The 19,441-nt window shown below is 20.7% G+C and overlaps 8 protein-coding genes across 9 annotated transcripts in view; 1 reads left to right on the top strand and 7 right to left on the bottom strand.

The window, feature by feature from the left end:
* The window catches only part of LOC122504169 (dynein beta chain, ciliary), a 77,320-nt gene that overhangs the window by 23,901 nt on the left and 33,978 nt on the right, over window positions 1-19,441 (top strand). The window contains exon 7 of the mRNA XM_043615102.1: window positions 17,800-18,331. Within this exon, the coding sequence (XP_043471037.1) occupies window positions 17,800-18,331 (532 nt within the window). The remainder of the gene's footprint in view (window positions 1-17,799; window positions 18,332-19,441) is intronic.
* On the bottom strand, window positions 927-2,260 carry LOC122504166 (chymotrypsin-elastase inhibitor ixodidin-like). Its single transcript, XM_043615098.1, has 3 exons — window positions 2,170-2,260; window positions 1,293-1,405; window positions 927-1,151 (listed from the first exon to the last, which is right to left on the bottom strand). The coding sequence occupies exons 1-3, from the start codon at window positions 2,216-2,218 to the stop codon at window positions 1,065-1,067; spliced, it is 249 nt and encodes an 82-aa protein (XP_043471033.1). The 5' UTR covers window positions 2,219-2,260; the 3' UTR covers window positions 927-1,064.
* Window positions 2,867-3,723, bottom strand: LOC122504164 (chymotrypsin inhibitor Ani s 6-like). Its single transcript, XM_043615096.1, has 3 exons — window positions 3,593-3,723; window positions 3,123-3,235; window positions 2,867-2,991 (listed from the first exon to the last, which is right to left on the bottom strand). Exons 1-3 carry the CDS (start codon window positions 3,639-3,641, stop codon window positions 2,899-2,901), a joined length of 255 nt encoding a protein of 84 aa, XP_043471031.1. The 5' UTR covers window positions 3,642-3,723; the 3' UTR covers window positions 2,867-2,898.
* LOC122504168 (venom peptide SjAPI-like) lies at window positions 5,175-6,107 on the bottom strand. The gene is made up of 3 exons (XM_043615101.1): window positions 5,949-6,107; window positions 5,601-5,710; window positions 5,175-5,311 (listed from the first exon to the last, which is right to left on the bottom strand). Exons 1-3 carry the CDS (start codon window positions 5,995-5,997, stop codon window positions 5,225-5,227), a joined length of 246 nt encoding a protein of 81 aa, XP_043471036.1. The 5' UTR covers window positions 5,998-6,107; the 3' UTR covers window positions 5,175-5,224.
* LOC122504162 (chymotrypsin-elastase inhibitor ixodidin-like) lies at window positions 6,836-7,788 on the bottom strand. Its single transcript, XM_043615094.1, has 3 exons — window positions 7,712-7,788; window positions 7,352-7,464; window positions 6,836-7,132 (listed from the first exon to the last, which is right to left on the bottom strand). Exons 1-3 carry the CDS (start codon window positions 7,758-7,760, stop codon window positions 7,025-7,027), a joined length of 270 nt encoding a protein of 89 aa, XP_043471029.1. The 5' UTR covers window positions 7,761-7,788; the 3' UTR covers window positions 6,836-7,024.
* Window positions 7,973-10,416, bottom strand: LOC122504160 (chymotrypsin-elastase inhibitor ixodidin-like). Of its 2 annotated transcripts, XR_006301810.1 has the most exons (4): window positions 10,307-10,416; window positions 9,944-10,077; window positions 8,502-8,617; window positions 7,973-8,078 (listed from the first exon to the last, which is right to left on the bottom strand). XR_006301810.1 is itself a non-coding variant. In XM_043615091.1 (3 exons), the coding sequence occupies exons 1-3, from the start codon at window positions 10,353-10,355 to the stop codon at window positions 9,689-9,691; spliced, it is 291 nt and encodes a 96-aa protein (XP_043471026.1). In that variant the 5' UTR covers window positions 10,356-10,416; the 3' UTR covers window positions 9,601-9,688. The 2 variants fall into 2 exon arrangements, 1 of the variants encoding a protein (XP_043471026.1); XM_043615091.1 differs by lacking the exons at window positions 7,973-8,078; window positions 8,502-8,617 and adding an exon at window positions 9,601-9,796.
* Window positions 10,899-14,535, bottom strand: LOC122504155 (zonadhesin). Its single transcript, XM_043615086.1, has 5 exons — window positions 14,356-14,535; window positions 13,660-13,793; window positions 13,214-13,310; window positions 11,352-11,467; window positions 10,899-11,103 (listed from the first exon to the last, which is right to left on the bottom strand). The coding sequence occupies exons 1-5, from the start codon at window positions 14,402-14,404 to the stop codon at window positions 10,990-10,992; spliced, it is 510 nt and encodes a 169-aa protein (XP_043471021.1). The 5' UTR covers window positions 14,405-14,535; the 3' UTR covers window positions 10,899-10,989.
* On the bottom strand, window positions 15,142-16,358 carry LOC122504165 (chymotrypsin inhibitor-like). Its single transcript, XM_043615097.1, has 3 exons — window positions 16,224-16,358; window positions 15,534-15,649; window positions 15,142-15,295 (listed from the first exon to the last, which is right to left on the bottom strand). The coding sequence occupies exons 1-3, from the start codon at window positions 16,270-16,272 to the stop codon at window positions 15,212-15,214; spliced, it is 249 nt and encodes an 82-aa protein (XP_043471032.1). The 5' UTR covers window positions 16,273-16,358; the 3' UTR covers window positions 15,142-15,211.

Below are 19,441 nucleotides of genomic sequence, written 5' to 3' on the forward strand. Positions count from 1 at the left end.
ATTTTTTTCTTGTTTTTTCTTTATTATTATAATTATTATAATAGAAAATTTACATATTTGATAATAATTAATTATATTTATACAATATAATTCGTTTTTAAGTAAATATATAAAAAATAATTATTTTTTATATTTAAATATTTGTTACTCAGTGTAAATTTTGACATTTCTAAATTTGTGAATCCCCGAGTAATAAATAACTTACCTGCAAATACAACCAACACAATAAAAAATGTAGTAACAAAAGATGACATTTTTAATTGTAATTCTAAGAAAATTTCAAATGCAGCGAACAATATTCTTGAATTTTCTTCATTCTTGATAAAGATTTTACTGTTTTCTTTTGTTGCACAATAGTATTTTCATTTAATCGATAATAGAGGGAAAATACAAAAGGAAAAATTTTCTAAAATAACTTCTTTGACATTTATCATAAATATTGACTCATTTCGATTAATTTATTAATTTTATATTAAAAAAAAAAATTGTTGAAATTTTCTTTATTTCTTTTCAAATAATCGAAAATATTTTCTTTTAATTTTTTATCGTCACATACAATAATAATGATAACAACGATAATAATAATATTAAAAACCGTTTTAAAGTTAATGCTGAAAGTGAAAATTTTCGCTAAAACAACGATTTATAATAAACAACAAAATACAATAAATAATTTCCAATAACAGTAAATTAAATAGTAAATACTAAATATTAATTAAGTAGTGAATTAAATATAAAATACTAAATAGTAATTAAACAGTAAATAATTTAAATAGTAAATACTAAATATTAATTAAATAGTAAATTAAATAGAAAATACTAAATAGTAATTAAATAGTAAATAAATAAAATTAAATTAAAAAAATTCAGAAATATTTACAAATCCACTGCGATTTTAAAGGAAAATATGAAATTAGAACTAGAAGTAAATTTTGCATAAATCTTTTATTAGATTTAATATTGTACAGAAATTACTCAAATTCAATATCTAATTGTTGAAAAAATTAAACAAAAAATTTTTAATTTCTCGTTAAATCTTTTAATAATTATTATTGAAATTATTGTCAACAATTTCGTATTGGTACACAAGTTGAATCAGTTGAGGATCTCCTAACAGAACCCGATGGACACACACAAGCTGGTACACATTGCTGTTTTGAGGGGAGAAAAAAATATAATTAATTAAAAAATTTTAAATTTCATTTTCACACATAAAAAAATTAAAAGAAGAAATTAATGAAAATAAAAAATTTTATTCGAACGAAACAAGAAAAAATAATAATTTAACATACCGCTGTGCAAAGTGGTCTTCTCTGACATGTTCTCTGACAATTTAAAGGTCTACCACATTCAGACCCAACTTCATCTGGTGCACAACGACCACCAGCTTCAACATTTATTGCGGCTAGAGAACAAGAATTTTTAAAAATTAAATTCAAAAAACGATTTTTAATATTTATTTTAACATCATGACATTTATCATTTGAAAAAAATTTTTTTTAATAACTTGAAAATTTTTAGATGAAAATAAAATTTTTAAGAAATGATAATTTTGGGATTAAGAATACGAATAATAATACAGAAGAGACTGTATTTAAATTTTAAATAAATATAAAATAAAATAAATAATTTGAAAACTGTACAAATTTAAACTGCATAAAGTCAAACTGCATACGAAAAAAATGCTCACGATAATAATTACAAATTTGAATTGAAAAATGAAATTAATTAAAATTCTATTCAAGAAAATTTTAATAATAAATCTATCGAATTTAATTTGAAAACTACATAAATTTAAACTGCACTCGATTGAAAATTTCGAAATTCAATAAATAATTAAGTTAAACTGCACACATGCTAAATGCATAAAATCAAATTTTAATAATTCAATTAAATATTAAATTTAATTTGAAAACACTGTAGGTACAAATTTAAACTGCAAATAAAGTCAAACTGCATACGAGTAAACTGCTCACGATTGAAAATTACATATTAATAATAGTTATTAATTAAATTATCGCAATCATATTTAATAAAATATATTATTCGTCTATATTGCTCTAAATTAATTATCGAAAATAATTTATTCTTTATGAATAATTATTTCTGAACTCTGTGGAAATTTTCCAATTACTTCATTTGTAAATTCCCGAGTAATAAATAACTCACCTGCAAATACAACCAAAACAATAAAAAAGGTAGTAACAAAAGGTGACATTTTTTTATCGTCAGTAATTCTCAGAAAATTTCAAATGCAACTAACAATTCTTGAATTTTCTTCATTATTTATACAGTTTTTACTGTTTACTTTTCGATTGTATAATACTATTTTCATTTAGTCGAATAGAGGGAAAATAAATAAGGAAAAATTTTCAAAAATAACTTATTGCTGTTCATCATAAATATTTAATCCTTTTTTATTTATTTTATTAATTTTGCATTAACAAAGAATACAAGCAATGCAAGCAAAAAGAAATTTATTATAAGTAATGAAATACAATAAAAAATAATAGTAAATAAATTAAATAGTAAAACTAAATAGTAATTAATTAGTAATTAAATAGTAATTAAATAGTAATTAATAGTAATTAAATAGTAATTAAATAGTAATTAATAGTAATTAAATAGTAATTAATAGTAATTAAATAGTAATTAAATAGTAATTAAATTGTAAATAAATTAAATTAATTAAAAAAATTCATAAATATTTACAAATTCATTGTAAATGAATTTTTGAGGGAAGGAAAATTATGAAATTCAAATTAGAAATAAATTTTGTATAAATTTTTTATTACATTTGATATTTTACAAAAATTACTCAAAATCAATAATTGTTGAAAAATATTATACGAAAAATTTTTAATTTCTCGTCAACTGTTTTAATAATTATTATTGAAATTATTGTGGACAATTTTGTATTAATACACATGTTCTATTAAAATCGGAACTTCTAACAGTACCCGATCGGCACATACAAGCTGGTTCACATTCCTGTTTTGAGGGGAGAAAAAAATATAATTAATTAAAAACTTCATTTTTACATATGGAAAAATTAAAGAAGGAAATAAAATCGAAAAATTCTATTAGAACGAAACAAGAAAAAAAATAATAATTTAACATACCGTCGAGCAAACTTGTCTTCTATAACATGTTCTTTGACAACTTAATTGTCTACCACATTCAGACCAAACTTCATCTGGTGAGCAACGTCCACCAGCTTCAACATCTATTGTGACTAGAGAACAAGGATTTTTTTTAAATTATAATATTTTCTATAATATTAAATATATTTATATATTTATATTAAATATATTTTTTATAATATATAATATTTTTTTTAAATTATAATATAATCAAATTTAATTTGAAAACAATTGCAAATAAAGTCAAACTGCATTCGATTGAAAATTACATATTAACAATAGTTATTAATTAATTTATTAATCATTATTAATAAAATACATTATTCGTCTATATTGCTCTAAATTAATTATCGAAAATAATTTATTCTTTATAAATAATTATTTCTGAACCCTGTGAAAATTTTCCAATTTCTTCATTTGTGAATCCCTGAGTAAAAAATATAACTCACCAGCAAATACCACCAACACAATAAAAAAGGTAGTAACAAAACGTGACATTTTGTTATCGTAATTATTTTTATGAAAGTTTCAAATGCAAACTAACAATTCTTGAATTTTCTTCATTCTTTATATAGTTTTTACTGCTTCTTTTTTGGGTGGAAAATACTATTTTCATTTAGTCGAATAAAGGGAAAATAAATAAGGAAAAATTTTCAATCGAGAAAATTATCTTTTAATTTTTCCACGTCACATATGATAATAGGGGAATGTAGTCAAGGTTGGCCTACTGTCTAGGTAGGCCACTCGCGTTTTTTTGTCAAGTTCACTAGCGCCACCTACGCGCATTTTTGTCGAAGCTTGTCTTAGTGAAACCTAACTTTTTGTTCAATTACATTTTCGGAAAATCGAAAATTGTGTTTTCTGTGACGTCGGTACAAAAAAAGCTCAAAAAAAGTTTTGTGCATAATGTGAAAAACCATTAATAAAAGATAAAAAACAAATTGAATCGTCAAGGCAAGTATGCAGAAAATTTGTGGGACTCATGGTTGAAAGGAAAACAAAGTAAAAAATCGAATCCCGAAACGTATTTCTTTTTGTTTACAACAATTCGGTAATGTTACTTACTGTCAAGGTCGGCCACTATGTGTTTAAAATGCGCAAAGTTGAGGACGAGCTACTTCATTTGCAAAAACTGCAATTCTGTATAACTCATAATATAATTGATCATCTTATTAATATTTTTATTTAATTTTATTAATATTTTAGTGCAAAACTTTTTTTTATTTATATTTATTTTTTTATATTGTTTATTGTTATTATTTTGTTATTTCATTAAGTTACAAACTGTAAACAATAAAGAATCAATTTTCCGTAACTCCAAACATGTTATTTTATTTTTTAACGATTAATGCCCTTTGAATTTTAAACATGGCCGACCTTGACTGTAATGGCCAACCTGGACTACAAATTTTTTTTTTTTTAAATCTTTATAACTTTTTCATTTTTAAACCTGTCAATTTACTTTGTACAGAAAAAATGTTCCTATTAAACAGGACTTTCCAACCATATACTTCAATTGTCCAAATTCATTTTTAAAAAAAAGTTATAAACAAAAGTCAAAAAGGTGGCCGACCTAGACTATGTTCCCCTAATGATAGTGACAACAATTATATTTTACAGACATTCCACTTGTGAATACAAAAAAATAATAATAATATTTAACAGTAATAAAAAAAATAATAATAAATTAATAAATTTTTAATAAATTAAGTGTTATATTTAAAATTTAATAAAATAAATACTAAGAATAAAAATAATTACAAATAATAATAATAATAATAAAAATAATAATAAAATAGTATGATTGATAGTTATAAGAAAAAACAGAATTTGTTTGTAAAAATTGAGCCAATTTTTTTATGTGAAAAAAAATTAAACTGAAAAAAAAATTAAAAAAATTAAAAAATTAAAAATTATTTCACTTTATTTGCCAATTGTCAATAACTGAATGTCTGGTTGCGAAATTAAGGAAAATTGATTATTAAAAATATGTTAACCCTGAAAAAAAATATAAAATTAAAAACACTTGAGTAAAAATTTTTTTTTTTATTAATTTATTGCAGTTTTTTACAATACTTTTTTTAACATTCTTCCTCTTTTACACACTGTCGAACTCTTCGTGATAATCTAACGTAACCAGGAGCGCATTTACAACGTGTTATACAACTCTGAAGAGAGAAAAAAAAACATTTTTATCCCTTACAATAAAATTAGAAATTTCATATAAATATTTTTTAATATTTATTTATTTCAAATATTTATGAAATAAATATTAAAAAAAAAAATAAATATTAAAAAATATTTATATGAAATTTCTAATTTTATTTTACCCTTACAATAAAATTAGAAATTTCATATAAATGTTTTTTAATATTTATTTAAAAACAAATTAATTTAAAAAAATTTTAAAATTTTAAAAAGAAACGTGTGTTTATTTTTTTCTTTAAATTAACTTACACCGGTGCATCTAACGAGATCTGGATTTCTTATATTTTCGCATGTTCTTTGACAAGGATCACATGGACCCCATACTTCATTTGGTCCACAAATTTGGGCATTCATTGGAGCTGTGTCAAAAATATAAATAGTTTTTAATAAAATAATTTTTTATCTTAAATATGGAGAGAAATTTTAAAAACAATTTTTTAATCAAATAAAAATTATGGAGAAATTGTAAAAAAAAAATTTATCAAATAAACATTAATGGAGAAATTAGAAAAATTTTTATATCAATTAAAAAGTTGTGGAGGAATTAAAAAAATTTTCTTGTTTACCAAATTCGAATAGAGAATTTAAAAAACTTACCTGTGAATGCAATAGAGACAATAAATAGTGTGAGAAAAATTGGTGACATTTTTTTTTTATTGTAATTCTTTCAAAGTTTCAATTTCAACTGACAATTGACAAATTTGAATCCATTTTTATTCAATTCTTGTCATTTGTTTATTTCTTCAAAAAGAACAGGAAAAAATAAAGAAACAAAAGGAGGAAAAATTTGTGATGATGCGTTTTATTGGCAATTTTAGACAATAAATATTGTCCTTTCTGAGAAATTGATTTAAAATTTTTTTTCTCTTTAATATTGTTATTTATTCATCATTTAATTATATTAGTTGGAAATATAAAAAAATTTATATTATTTTAATCGGAAATAAAATAATTAATTAATTAAATTTACACACTTTTATTAGTTATTTATTTGTTACTATTTATTTATTTATTTATTGTATACAGCTAATTTATTTATTTATATTCCTTAATTTAAAAATTAAGGAAACATTTATTAAAATGTTTCGGCAAGAATTATTCTTCTTCTATTGAATTATTATTAATAATGTTTGCTTTCCAAGTTTTCTATAAATTTTGTTTTTTTATTAACAACGTTGAGAGAAATTAATATTTTATTATTTATATTTACATTTTTTGTATCGAAAACTTTTTTTTCTTTTTTATTTCATTAATTTGTTTGTACATGAATCATTTCCTTTCTTTTCACTTCAATCTTTCTTTATTTATAGGCATTGTTTTCAACTTTTTTATTCACATTTTTTCTTTTTGTAATAGAAAGAAAAATTCCTCTTCGTTAATAAAGGAAAATTTATAAGAATCATATATTTCTTTTTTGTTTTTACAGATTTCACTGAATAAACAATTTTTTGTTATCAAATTTAAATACAATTTGAATACATGGATATTAAAAATTTATTGTCAATTTGTTTCCGCAAAGATATTTACAGGAAAAATGTTCAAAATTTATATATTTTTTGTTTATTATCAATTCAAGAATGCACATTTCATTTTGTCAGTGCAATTTGTGAAAAAATAATTTTTTTTTCAAGCAAAGACTGTGTTAATAAAAATTATTTTTTAGAAATTATTTTTCATTCAATTTCTTCCATTCTAAGACAGTTTCTTTCTAATACACAGTTATGATTTCTTGAAGATATTCTAACGTAACCACGATAACATCTGCAACCTCTTACACATTCCTGTTGACAAAAAAGGAATTTCAATTTAAAACATTAATTTTCATTTATTTATAATTTTATAAATGTGAAATAAAAAAAGAAAAAAAAATACAATAACCAATATAAGTAAAATTATTAATTTTATTACTTATTATTGTTTATTAATTATTAATATTTTTTAATTGTAATAAAATTTTCTATGAAATTAATAATTGTAAAAAGTAATTAATTTTCTTTTACCAATGTACAAGGAATAGGTTCTGGATTTCGAACATTATCACAAGTTTTTGGACACCGTGTACCACACTCGGTCCATATTGAATTTTCCCCACATTGTTGCGTGCTTACAAAACCTATATTACAAAATAAAAAAAAAATAATTGTAAATATTGTATTTTTTTTTTAATTTAAAAAAAGAAAAAAGAAAAATATCCAAAAAATAATAAAGAGAAATAAAAAATTTTTTTCAATGAGAAAAAAGGGAAAAAAGAAGTAAAGCGAAAAAAAGAAATAAGAAGAAATAGAGAAATAAAGCAAAGAAATGAAAATAAATATAATGAAAAAAGTATTTTTAACGAATAATAATTACAAGAAACTTACCTGCAGACGCAACCAAAACAATGAAAAAAGTAATAAGAAACGGTGACATTTTGTTCTAGTTAAGAAAAAATTCTAAATGCAACTAACAATCCCTGAACTGATATCGTGTTTTTTTATACTTTTTTTGTTATTTACTTTTATATTTGTAAAATAAATTTTTCCATTTTTATCACGAAAGAAAATGAGGAAAAAGTTTTATGTTAAGTAGAATTATTTTTATTTATTTATTAATGGTTAAAAAAATCGATAATAATAAGAATAATTTTTAAATTATTTATCGTTGACAATTTATTTCTAAAACACATGTTTTACTTCTTCGCGATCTTCTAACGAAACCTGATTTACATACACAGCCAGCTTCACAATTCTGTTTGACAAAAAATTATTAACTTTTTTTTATTAATTATATTAATAATTATTAATTATTATAATTATAAGCAAATTACTATTTAAACGTTATTAACAAAACGCATATATAATTAATAACTAATTATCATGATTAGCAATTAATTATGATCATTAATAATTAATTATCAAAATTAACAATTATTTACCATAATTATAGTAAAATATAATAATTAACAATTAATTATCATAATTAGTAATTAATTATCAGAATCAATAATTAATAATCATAATTAATGGTTAATTATTATAGATTATCATTATCATAGTTAATAATTAACTATCATAATTTTATCTTATGAAAAATCATTTATTTTAAAACAAAAAGATTGATTTTAAATTTTTATTGTAAACATTAAAATATTTATTAAACAGTTAAACATACGGCACTGCAAATAGTTGTAATTGGATTATTTATGTCGTCACAATTTTTTTGACACGCAAAACGTCTACCACAATTTGTCCAAACTTCATTTCTTCCACATTGAGCGTTTACTGAAGCTAAAAAAAAATTATATTAAAAAGAAAAAAAACTGTTGATGAATTTTTTTGTATTATTTCTGTTTAATTATTTGTTTACCGAAATTAAAAAACACCTGTTTACAAAGAAACAAAAAATAAAAGAAAAATTAATAGAAAAATTCGTAATAAAATGACAAACTTACCCAGAGTCACAATTAAGAGAATAAAAAAATTAATGAACAATCGTGACATTTTTTCTGATTTCAAAAAAATTTTCTAAATTCAACTAACGATATATTTTTGAATTGACATTCGAATTTGAATTTATATGTTGAATTTATATACTTTTCTGAATGTTTACTTTTACTGGAAAATAAATTTTTTCTTTATCGAAATATGGAGAAAGGAAATATAAGGAAATTTTGTGCTTTTAAATATATTTAAATAAATTTTTATTTGTTTATTTACTTAATTTTTTTCTTTTTTCATTTTTCTTTTTTCTTTTTATATAAACTCATAAATGACTCATAAATGTGAAATATTAAAAATATAATATAAGTAATAATAATAGTACATAATGTTTGCTTAGAAACAAAATTAGAAAACATGTAGAAAAAAATAAATTTACAAAAATTTCCAGAGAATAATAATAATAACAATAATAATAGTAATAAAAATAATAATAATATTAATGTTTATAAAAATAATAATAATAGTAATAAGAATAATTTAAATGATAACTTAAGTAATATCTTTATTCGAATTTAATCTTAGAAAGAAAGAACTAAACTATTAATTTATTTTAAATATACACAGAAAACATTTTTTATAGTTTATTATAATTTATTTATTACAGTCTAGAAATTGAAAAAAAAAATCTTAAAACGCATAAGGGAATAAATAATTTTTATTCATAATTTTCAACAATATTTAATATTTAATATTTATTTTTAACAATTAAATAATTGTTGAATTTTAAAAACATTTTGTAAGATTGTTACAAACTATTTAACAAAATTCTGCATTTCTACCATTTATTATTAAAAAAAATGTATTTTCCACTAGATTTTATTTTATTTTTAACCAAATAAAAATTGAAAAATTTGAAAGTTATTCATTTTTTTTCAACCGGGGACATTCATGATTTGGTATGCATGTGGAATTTGTTCTTGAAACTAAAATGTAACCCGTGTTACAGACACAACCTTTTCTACAGACCTATCAACAAAAAATAATATTTAGAAAAAAATTGTGTAAAATAAAATAAATAAAGAAAATATAATAAATAATATAAGTATTTTAATTGTGAAACGAGAATTTTTTAATTGATTACAATTTTTTTATAATATTTATTAAAATTTTTACCGTAGGACAACGAAATAACATTCGCCCAATTGGTCTTTGACAAGTTCTGGGACAGAATGAACCACAATTCTTCCAAATTCCATTCGGTCCACAATCGGGAAATATATTTTCTTCTGTTTGTGCATCCATTATTGCTACATAAAGAATTTATTTATTTTCAAAAATTTTTAACTAAATAGAAATTTAAAAATCAAAGTTTGCGAAAAAAATATTTTTTTGGTCTGAAATTGGGTTTGTAACAAAGTTGAGTACTTACATTACATTTTTTTCACGTCTACATATTTTATTATACATTTACTTTATAAATTATAATTTATTTCAATTAATTAATTTTTGTGATGATAATTTTGAAAAATTACTTACATGTCGATGCAATTAGAGTAAAAATTAAAATTATAAACATTTTTGACATCCTGTTACTCTAAGAAGTCTCAATTTCAACTGACAATTGGCAAATGCAGGAAAAAATTTTATCGTAGTAGTTTTTTTCAAATAAATATTAAATTAAAGATGCGCAAATGTGAATAAGGAAAAATTTACCGATAATTGCCTATCAATCAATTTCTATAAAATTCAAAAAAATTTATTTTATTAAAATAAAGAAAATAAAGCCACTTTATTAAAATCGTCCAATGAAAAATTTGCATTTATTTTTTATTCTTTTATTTACTAATAAAAAATAATAATAAAATCAAAGGAAAATTATTAAAACACAATTACATTACAGTTTTCTAAGGATTTCAAATTGAGATAAAAAATCTATAAAAATAGTTGCGATTCTACGTTTTATTGATATTTTTTTTGTCTCAATTTGGTATCCTTAGAAAAACTGTGACTTTTTTGTTCGTAAATTAAATTATAAAAAACTAGAATTAAATCTAAAAAAAATAATAATTATTATTAATTATTATATTTTCTTTTAAAGTATTTTTTAATTTATAAAAAAAGAATCAAATTTTAATACTTTATCAAGTTTATTGTACAGTAAAAATACAATTTTATTTATCAATTTTTAAAAAAAGGCAAGATTTTCTTTTTCGGATAAATTATTCATCAACTGATGGCCTTATGACGGGACAGATTGAATTTGGATAGCAATTAGGGTCACTTAAATCTTTTCTAATGTAACCCTCAATACATACACAACCCTTTACGCACACCTGTTGAAAATAAAAGTCAATATTTAAATTTGGAAAAATTTAAATAAAAATTTTAATAATAAATAAATTAAAATAAATTTTATAAAAAAAAAATAAATTAAATTTTAAAAAAATAAATAAATAAATTTTAATAATTTATAATAATATTATTATTATTATTATAAATTTTATAATATTAATATTATAATAATTAATAATTATATTGTTATTTATTATTTTAAATCTTGTGCTTAAAATTATAAACTTACCGCGGGACACATAATTGGATTTGGACTATTTAAATCTTTACAATTCGGAGGACAATATGAAGCACAATCACTCCATACTGCAAAACGTCCACATCGCTGATTTGGTCTAGGAGTTGCTATGAAAAGAATAAAAATTTTTTTTTGTCTTTGCTCAAATTTTCTATTTGAATGTTTTTAAATTAAGGGGAGGTTCCCATTGCGGGAGTCAAAAAAATTGATTTCTTTTTTATTGTATTTTTTTAAAGCTATATATATGTAGAATATGTGTGTATAGCGATTTTTTGATCCGAAGAATATTTTCGTTTTTATGAAGTCTTGAACTCACCGCCGTCCCGAGCACTGAGTAACAAATGTCAGGCAAATCGAATCAATTTTTAAAAATTTTGCAAATCTGACCTCAGAATCGTAAAGAGCGACCCTAAATACCTATAGATATTTATCATATACGCAAATTGAACAAAGAATTGCAAAGAATACAATTATTGCACAAAAATGTTTCTCAAACCTTAAACGCGTTTTTCTCGAAACAAGATTTTAAAACTGGTGGGCATCGTAGCGTCTAAACTATTTAATCAATCAACTTCGGGTTTGCGGATAATTAAAGGTAACTAAATTCTACTGGGGTTATACCTATAATATAATAAAATTGTTAACAATAGAGATTTTTACAAGAGATCAAATATGTAAAAATAATGCGAAAACGCAGTTTTTTTAAAAATGTGTCCGCCATTTTGTCATTTTATTAACTTTTTAACTATTTTATAGGTATAACCTATTCTTTAGGATGTCACCTTTATAAAAAATTTTGAGTTTTTGTTTTAGACTAAAAATTGCGCAGTGTAGAATGCCCACCGTTTTCCCTATTTAAAAAAACATTATTTTCTAGATGCGCCATATTGGCCGCCATTTTGCATTTTTTTGAAAATGAAATATATATTTTAAAAGTTCAAGAATGTATCTTTATTTAGAAAAAAAAATTACATCGCTAAGTCATAGCCGTTCCTCGCAAAAAATTGTCAAAGTTTGTGTTTATTTTGGCCCCCGCAATGAGAACCTCCCCTTAAGCTTTTTGCTTTCTATGCAAATTTTATAATAAATAAAATAAACAAATTTTTAAATAATTAAATATTAAAGTAATAAATAATAAAACTTTAAATAAAAAAAATATAAACAATGAAAATAAAATAATAATTGCAATACATTCAATGGATGCAATAATGTTATAAATAATAATATAAATAAATAAAAAATATAAAATGATAGAAATTGTAATTTTTAAAATTACTTTTTAAAATTGTAATTTTTATATTACTTTTTGTTGAAATTGTTTCTTAATTATTTCGTAATCATATTTAGGCCTTTTTTTTAGAAATTAATTAATAATAATTATAATTATGATTAAAAATTTCCATATAATTTATTATATTATAAATTATAATATGCAACTTGCAAATAATACTAAAAAAACGTACTTGACCATACAATTAGAACAATAAGTAAAGTAAAAAAAAAATGGTGACATTTTTCTATAAAATTTTAAAATATTTCAAATAAAATCAACAATTTAGAAATAAAATTGAATTTCATTTATTGCTTTTATTTATTACTCTTTAGTTATATACCTGATAAGTGAAAAAAATAAGGAAAAGTTTATTCATAATTTCCTATTGGTGAAATTTATAAACAAGATAACCGTGTCTGTTAATAACAAAAAAAAAAAAAAGAAAGGAAGTCACAAAAAATTTATTTGTTGATTATAAATTAGAAAATATTTTCCCTTTCATGACTTTTAAAAATATTTTCTTAAAAATTGAGATTAAGAAAATTTATTTGAATTTCAAGGGTAATTTTTTTTTTCCTACCTTTTTTCGGACAATCTTCCTCTAAAACGCATTCCACACTATTTTTCGATTTTCTTATATATCCTTGCATACAATTACATCCAGCACGACATAATAACTAAAAAAGATAAATTATTTTCAAAAAATAGTTGACAATATTGTTGACAATCGAAATAATTAAATTGTTAATAAGAAAAATAAATAAATAATTCATAAAAATATTGATAGTAATAGAAATATTAAATATAATAATAATATAAATCTAAATAAATAAATAAGTTTATTAAATTAAATAAATAAGTATTATAAATAATAGAAATGAAAAAATAATGATAATAAATAAAGTGATCAATGAAATATTTATTTTTTAAATTAATTTAATTAATTAAATTATAGATTGTAGAATTAAAATGTAAGTCTTTTTTTGTTGGGACTTTTTTTAAATAATTAAATTACGATTAACTTACTGAATTACATCTGATAGGATTCGGATTATTAATACTATCACAAGAAGGTGAACAGGGCATTTGACAACGACTCCATACAGCGTTTGGTCCACAATCTCTGATTGGTACAATTTCAGGTTGAGCGTTTATCACATCTTTAAGAAATTAAAATTTAATAATAAAATTTTATCGATAATTTTAATTCAAAAGTTAATTTACCAAATTATTCTAATTTTATATAATTATTCAATTTTTTCATTTACTTCAGTGCTGAATACTATTAATTCCAATTCAAATTAAAATTCGAATTCTAATTCAATTTATAATTTAAATTAAAATTCCAATTTTCTAATTCAATTTATAATTTAAAATATAATTTAAATTATAAACTGGTTTATAATTCGAATCATAATTTGAATTATTAATTTATTGAATTGCTTTTAAAATCAATTTAATATTTATTAAATTGTAATTAAAATTATAATTTAAATTATAAACTGAATTATTATTTAAATTATGTAACTGGAACTTGAAATAAAATTAAACAAGAAAACTAATAAATTTTAAAATAATAAAATTGAATAAAAGAAATAAAAAAAACGATCTAACTAAAAAATTTGAAAGAATAAAATAAATACCTAATGAAAAAGAAATAAAATTTAATATAATTATTTATAATTAAAATTGTTTGGAATAATTACTGATATATTTTCTTACTTGCTAAGACAAATGTTGTGATGAACAAAAAAACGCAAGAAGGTGCCATTATTTTTTCAAGTTCAATTTTAGAATTTTTTTACTCAACTGAACAAAACGTATTATCAAATCTGACTTTTATTTCAAGACTTAATTGTACTTCTGTTATCTCTGCGAAATGCTAAATTCAAACTGGAGACAAAAAAAAGGAGAAAAAAACGTGCATGTGAATCACCTGAATGTAATTGTGCAGGAAACATTGAAACGGTCATAAAATTAAAACAGTGTAAAATTTTTTTTATCATTTCTTTATTTAGATGTTTTTGCCATATACATGAATTTTTTTTTAACAAACAATTAAAAATCAGAAAAATAATTTTGATAAAACCGAAAATTAACCAAAAATGGTAAATAGTAGGTTTTAAATAAAATTTAAGAAAGTTTTTTATTTTTTTTTTCTTTTTTGCTTGATGGTAAGTTTTATTTTCTATTTGTTTTATTATTTGATTTTCAATTCTTTTTTCTTTGATTTTTATTTCTTCTTTGATTTTTATTTTTTGTATGAATTATTATTTTATAGATTTTTATTTTTAATTGTCTTATTTTTAATTTTTTCTAATAATTATTGTGTATCGATAATTAATAAAAAGGTCTGAATAAATTTAAATTTAAATTTTCGGTTTTAGAAATAGTACCATTAGTGTCTTTTTTTAATGAAATAAGTGTCATTAATAAAATATTTATAAAAATAGCAGCTAAAGAGTTTTATAAGGGAAAAAAATTTTCAAAAAATATGAACAAAATCAGTAAATTAAAACATTCGTAATTAATTTATTTTTTATGAGAATTTTATACAAATTATTGTCGAAATAATATTTTAACAATCTTGTGGCAAGACGCAAGCATAGGTTTTATCGTGTCTTATAAATCCTGATTTACACTGACAACCAATGTGACAACTCTGAAAAATAAATTTTTGTTAATAAAATAATATAAAATAAAAATAAACAAAATAAAATTATAATAATTAAATTATAGCAAAACACAATACAATAATTAATAATCATTATCTCAATGAAGAATAAAAAAATAATTTTCCAATTCGCTAAAAAAATGGATTTTTAATTAAATTTTATCAACTGAATTTATTTCATTGAAAATAAATTTTCGAGTATAATTTAAAATTAATTAACACTCACTGCAATGCAGACGATATCTGCCCGATTATCGTTACATATTTCAGGGCAGTGAGAGCCACATGTTGTAAATTCTTCATTGGGACCACATTCTAGACCTGTCGGCTGTCGATCTACTTCTAAAATTTATAACAATTCTCTAATTTTACACATTCGCCTTCCACAATATGCGTTGAATTTAAATTTAAAATTTTTTTAAAATTTTGATGATCAAATTATTTTTAAGTATTTTAATATTAAAAAATAGCGTGAAATGAATAAATATTAATAATATAAATATATACATAAATACTAATGATGTAGGTAATAAAAATATTAATAACAAATATATTAACATTAATAAAATATTGATAATATTGATACTGACAAAATATTTTTCTAAATGTTAATAAACAAATTTTTTTAAAAAAAATATTACTTGAATTTTACATTTAGAAACTTTATAAATCATTTTTTTGACACGTGACGCCAAATTATTGTGATAAAAATTTAATTTGTAGATAAAATAAAAAAATTTAGTTGATTTGAAAATTCAAAACTTTTCGGATCATTAATAGTAAAATAATAAAATAAAAAAAAAATTAAGTTCAATTTCTAAAAATTTCTAAAACTGGAAAATGATTAAATTAAAAGTATTAGTTTTGTCAAAAGTTTTTTTTTAATTAATTTTTCTATGTGAAAAAAAATACTCACGAGCTGTTGTAATTGTTAAAAGGAGAAAAAGAAGAAAAACACGAAACATATTGACAACTTGATAGAATTACAGCTTCTGAGATTTATCTTACGCAAATTATTATTTTATACCAGTGACTAACAATATGTTACATAAGTAATACTAATTGCCATATAACACTATTTTTATAACGCACTCATCTGTTCGCAATTGTCATTAAGAGATATAATTGAGAAAACATGCGGATTCTTTCTTTCTACTAATAAATATTTTCTTGCAGAATTAATAAAATTATACTAATTTTTGTTTTAACTTTAGTTATAATTTTAATTTTAGTTAATTTTATTTCTACTAATTTTAGTCATTTCTTACTATAAAAATGTTAGTAAAAAAATTTTGTGTTCGAAAATTTTGAATAAAATAAGAATAATAATTAATAACTAAATAATATAACATAATTATTATACTATTTTTTCTTACTAAATAAATTAATAAATAAAGTATAATTAAAATCTAGAAAGAATTAGTCAAAATTTCAAGAATTTTTTGTTTCTAAACAATTTTTGTGATTGTCTAATACGAAACTTTTTCTAAAAAAATTTTTTTTTATAAAATTTTGAATAGAAAAATATTTTTTCTTAATTTATTAAAAACTTTTCGAAACTCATTGAAATTTTAATATTGTATTGTTTACAACTAAAAAATTATTTATGAATTTGTTATTCTCAAATAACTTTTTAGTTGTTTTTTATAATTATTTCCTTTTATTGACATAAAATTTAATTATCGGAGACTAAATAAAAAAATTTTTTTTTGATTGTCAATTACGAAAAACTTTTTCTAAAATTTTTTTTTTTTTTAGAAAAATTTATATTTAAAAATTTGAATATCTAGAAAAATATTTTCTTCTTCGTTTATTAAGAACGTTTCGAAATTAATTAAAATTTTATTATTGTAAAAAGAAAATTCTCTAATTTTTTTACTTGTTCTTCTATAATTATTTCCTCTCATTATCAAAATTTAAACAACGGTGATTGTCGATCACTAAGCTTTTTCTAAAATATTTTTTTTTATAAAAATTCGTATAAATATTTGAATGGAAAAATATTTTTTCTTCGTTGATTAAAAACGTTTCGAAATTCATTGAAATTATAACATTGTAAGAAAAATTCTCTAATAAGTTTTAGTTGTCTTTCTATAAATTCTTTTCTTTTATTATCATAAAATTTAAATATCGGAAATTAAATAAAAATTCTTTCTAGATTGTCGATCACGAAACTTTTTCAAAACAATTTTTTTTTAATAAAAATTCTAAAAGAAAAATACTTTTTCTTCGTTGACTAAAAACGTTTCGAAATTTATTGAAATTTTATTATTAAAAAAAAATTCTTTAATACATTTTTTGTTGTTTTTCCATAATTATTTCCTTTCTTCTTTTTCAGTTCTTCCTTTTCTTTTTTCCTTTTTTTAACATTTTTTTTCATAATCATAAAATTTATGTATGGGAGACTAGGTAAATAATAATTTAATAATAATAATAAATAATAATTTTTGAACAATAATTTTTTAATATTAATTTGCAAATATTTATTACAGGTACAACTGCAAAATTTGATAACGTCGAAATTCATTGCACACTTTCTCGAGGAAGTTTCGACTTGGCAGAAAAAATTAAGTATTGCCGATCAAGTGACGACCGTTTGGTTTGAAGTTCAACGCACTTGGATGCATTTGGAGAGTATATTCATGTCCTCGGAGGACATTAGAAATCAATTGCCAGTGGATGCAGAGCGTTTTGTTCGAATTGACAAGGAATTCAAAGAAATGACCGAGGATATGTCAAAGACGCCAAATGTCGTGCAGGCAACAAATCGCGATGGTCTAGCGAGTGCTTTGGAAATTTTACAAAATGAATTGGTTCTTTGTGAAAAAGCACTAGCCGAATATCTTGAAACAAAACGTCTTGCATTTCCCAGATTTTATTTCGTCTCATCAACCGATTTACTCGACATTCTCTCAAATGCCACACAACCGTCAGTTGTCGCGAAACATTTAACAAAACTTTTCGATTCCATGGCGAGATTAAATTTCGCCAAAACTAAAGACGGCGAACCGAAACGAATCGTTGGTGAGAATTTAATAAAAAAAAAAAAAAAATACAATTTTATTTTCCTACTAAAAAAATTATTATCAAAGTTGACACAAAACATAATTTGATTTCAATTATTTTTAATACAATTTTAATACCATTTTTCGAAATGGTTAAAATATTCTAAAATTATATTAAAAATAATTGAATTTTTGGAGAATTTCATTGAAATTAATTGTTTAAAGGTACTTGAAATTTGAAAGAAAAATAAAATAAAAATTAATGTCTTTTTACTTCCTCGAGTTTTTTACAATTTATGAAATAAGAAATCAATGATTAATTTTTATAACTAAGTTTCAATATGATAAATATTCAATATACAAAATAATTTTTGAAAATGTTTAATGCAAATGTTTGAACATTATTTTGTTTTTAATTTCCTAAATTAATTAAGATTATTAAGATTAATTTTTTTAAATTAATTTAATTAATTTTAACTTATTTAAGCAAGCTTTTGTATTTACTTTACATTGAATATTTATCATATTTAAAGTTAGCTACATAAATGGAATATTGATTTCATTTTTTTATTGTTTTAAAAATTCAGGGAAATAAAAAGACAATTTTTATTTTCATTCCCTGTCGCTAATTTAAAAAACAACATCGATTTTTATTTATTAAAAAAATTCATATCTATTCGTGCAAGAAAGAAAATAAAAATTATTATCTTTCCATTGCCTTGAGTTTTAGTAAGCTATAAAAAAATCAGCGTTTAATTTTTTTAGTTAACTTTCAATATGATAAATATTCAATGTATAAAATATTTTTTTTTTAAATATTTAATTAAAATTATTAAACATTATTTTGTATTCAATTTAGAATATTGTTTGTAATTAAGATTATAGTTTTTATTTACTTTTTGCACATTTGCTCGATTTTGTATTTATTTTGCAAACAATTTTAGTCTTATAAAAAATATTTATCTATGCTCTCTCTAAATGTAAATTACTGAAAATTAAACAACTAATTAACATTTAAAGGGCAGATAGATAAATTTTGTAAATAATTACAAAATATTAATTATAAAAAAATAAATCTCTTTTTTATTATTGTTAACATTTTTTAAGCATTAATATAATTATATTAACA

The sequence above is a fragment of the Leptopilina heterotoma genome, unplaced genomic scaffold (genome assembly GCF_015476425.1).
Source record: "Leptopilina heterotoma isolate Lh14 unplaced genomic scaffold, ASM1547642v1 Lhet_281, whole genome shotgun sequence".
NCBI classification, from domain to species: Eukaryota; Metazoa; Arthropoda; class Insecta; order Hymenoptera; family Figitidae; genus Leptopilina; species Leptopilina heterotoma.

Bases quoted from the DNA above. Each gene is read 5' to 3' on its own strand.
- LOC122504166 (XM_043615098.1), bottom strand. From the start codon at position 2,218: ATGTCACCTTTTGTTACTACCTTTTTTATTGTTTTGGTTGTATTTGCA. The intron at 1,406-2,169 runs GTGAGTTATTTA...CTTGTTCTCTAG, and splicing joins TGTTTTGGTTGTATTTGCAG to CCGCAATAAATGTTGAAGCT. The intron at 1,152-1,292 runs GTATGTTAAATT...CCCTCAAAACAG, and splicing joins GAAGACCACTTTGCACAGCG to CAATGTGTACCAGCTTGTGT.
- LOC122504155 (XM_043615086.1), bottom strand. From the start codon at position 14,404: ATGGCACCTTCTTGCGTTTTTTTGTTCATCACAACATTTGTCTTAGCA. The intron at 13,794-14,355 runs GTAAGAAAATAT...AATTTCTTAAAG, and splicing joins CACAACATTTGTCTTAGCAA to ATGTGATAAACGCTCAACCT. The intron at 13,311-13,659 runs GTAAGTTAATCG...TATCTTTTTTAG, and splicing joins ATCCTATCAGATGTAATTCA to TTATTATGTCGTGCTGGATG.
- LOC122504168 (XM_043615101.1), bottom strand. From the start codon at position 5,997: ATGTCACCAATTTTTCTCACACTATTTATTGTCTCTATTGCATTCACA. The intron at 5,711-5,948 runs GTAAGTTTTTTA...TTTTTGACACAG, and splicing joins TGTCTCTATTGCATTCACAG to CTCCAATGAATGCCCAAATT. The intron at 5,312-5,600 runs GTAAGTTAATTT...TTCTCTCTTCAG, and splicing joins ATCTCGTTAGATGCACCGGT to AGTTGTATAACACGTTGTAA.
- LOC122504160 (XM_043615091.1), bottom strand. From the start codon at position 10,355: ATGTCAAAAATGTTTATAATTTTAATTTTTACTCTAATTGCATCGACA. The intron at 10,078-10,306 runs GTAAGTAATTTT...TTCTTTATGTAG, and splicing joins TACTCTAATTGCATCGACAT to CAATAATGGATGCACAAACA. The intron at 9,797-9,943 runs GTAAAAATTTTA...TTTTGTTGATAG, and splicing joins TGTTATTTCGTTGTCCTACG to GTCTGTAGAAAAGGTTGTGT.
- LOC122504164 (XM_043615096.1), bottom strand. From the start codon at position 3,641: ATGTCACGTTTTGTTACTACCTTTTTTATTGTGTTGGTGGTATTTGCT. The intron at 3,236-3,592 runs GTGAGTTATATT...CTTGTTCTCTAG, and splicing joins TGTGTTGGTGGTATTTGCTG to TCACAATAGATGTTGAAGCT. The intron at 2,992-3,122 runs GTATGTTAAATT...CCCTCAAAACAG, and splicing joins GAAGACAAGTTTGCTCGACG to GAATGTGAACCAGCTTGTAT.
- LOC122504162 (XM_043615094.1), bottom strand. From the start codon at position 7,760: ATGTCACCGTTTCTTATTACTTTTTTCATTGTTTTGGTTGCGTCTGCA. The intron at 7,465-7,711 runs GTAAGTTTCTTG...TTTGTAATATAG, and splicing joins TGTTTTGGTTGCGTCTGCAG to GTTTTGTAAGCACGCAACAA. The intron at 7,133-7,351 runs GTAAAAGAAAAT...TTTTGTCAACAG, and splicing joins AACCTATTCCTTGTACATTG to GAATGTGTAAGAGGTTGCAG.
- LOC122504165 (XM_043615097.1), bottom strand. From the start codon at position 16,272: ATGTTTCGTGTTTTTCTTCTTTTTCTCCTTTTAACAATTACAACAGCT. The intron at 15,650-16,223 runs GTGAGTATTTTT...TATAAATTTTAG, and splicing joins TTTAACAATTACAACAGCTC to AAGTAGATCGACAGCCGACA. The intron at 15,296-15,533 runs GTGAGTGTTAAT...TTTATTTTTCAG, and splicing joins CAGATATCGTCTGCATTGCA to AGTTGTCACATTGGTTGTCA.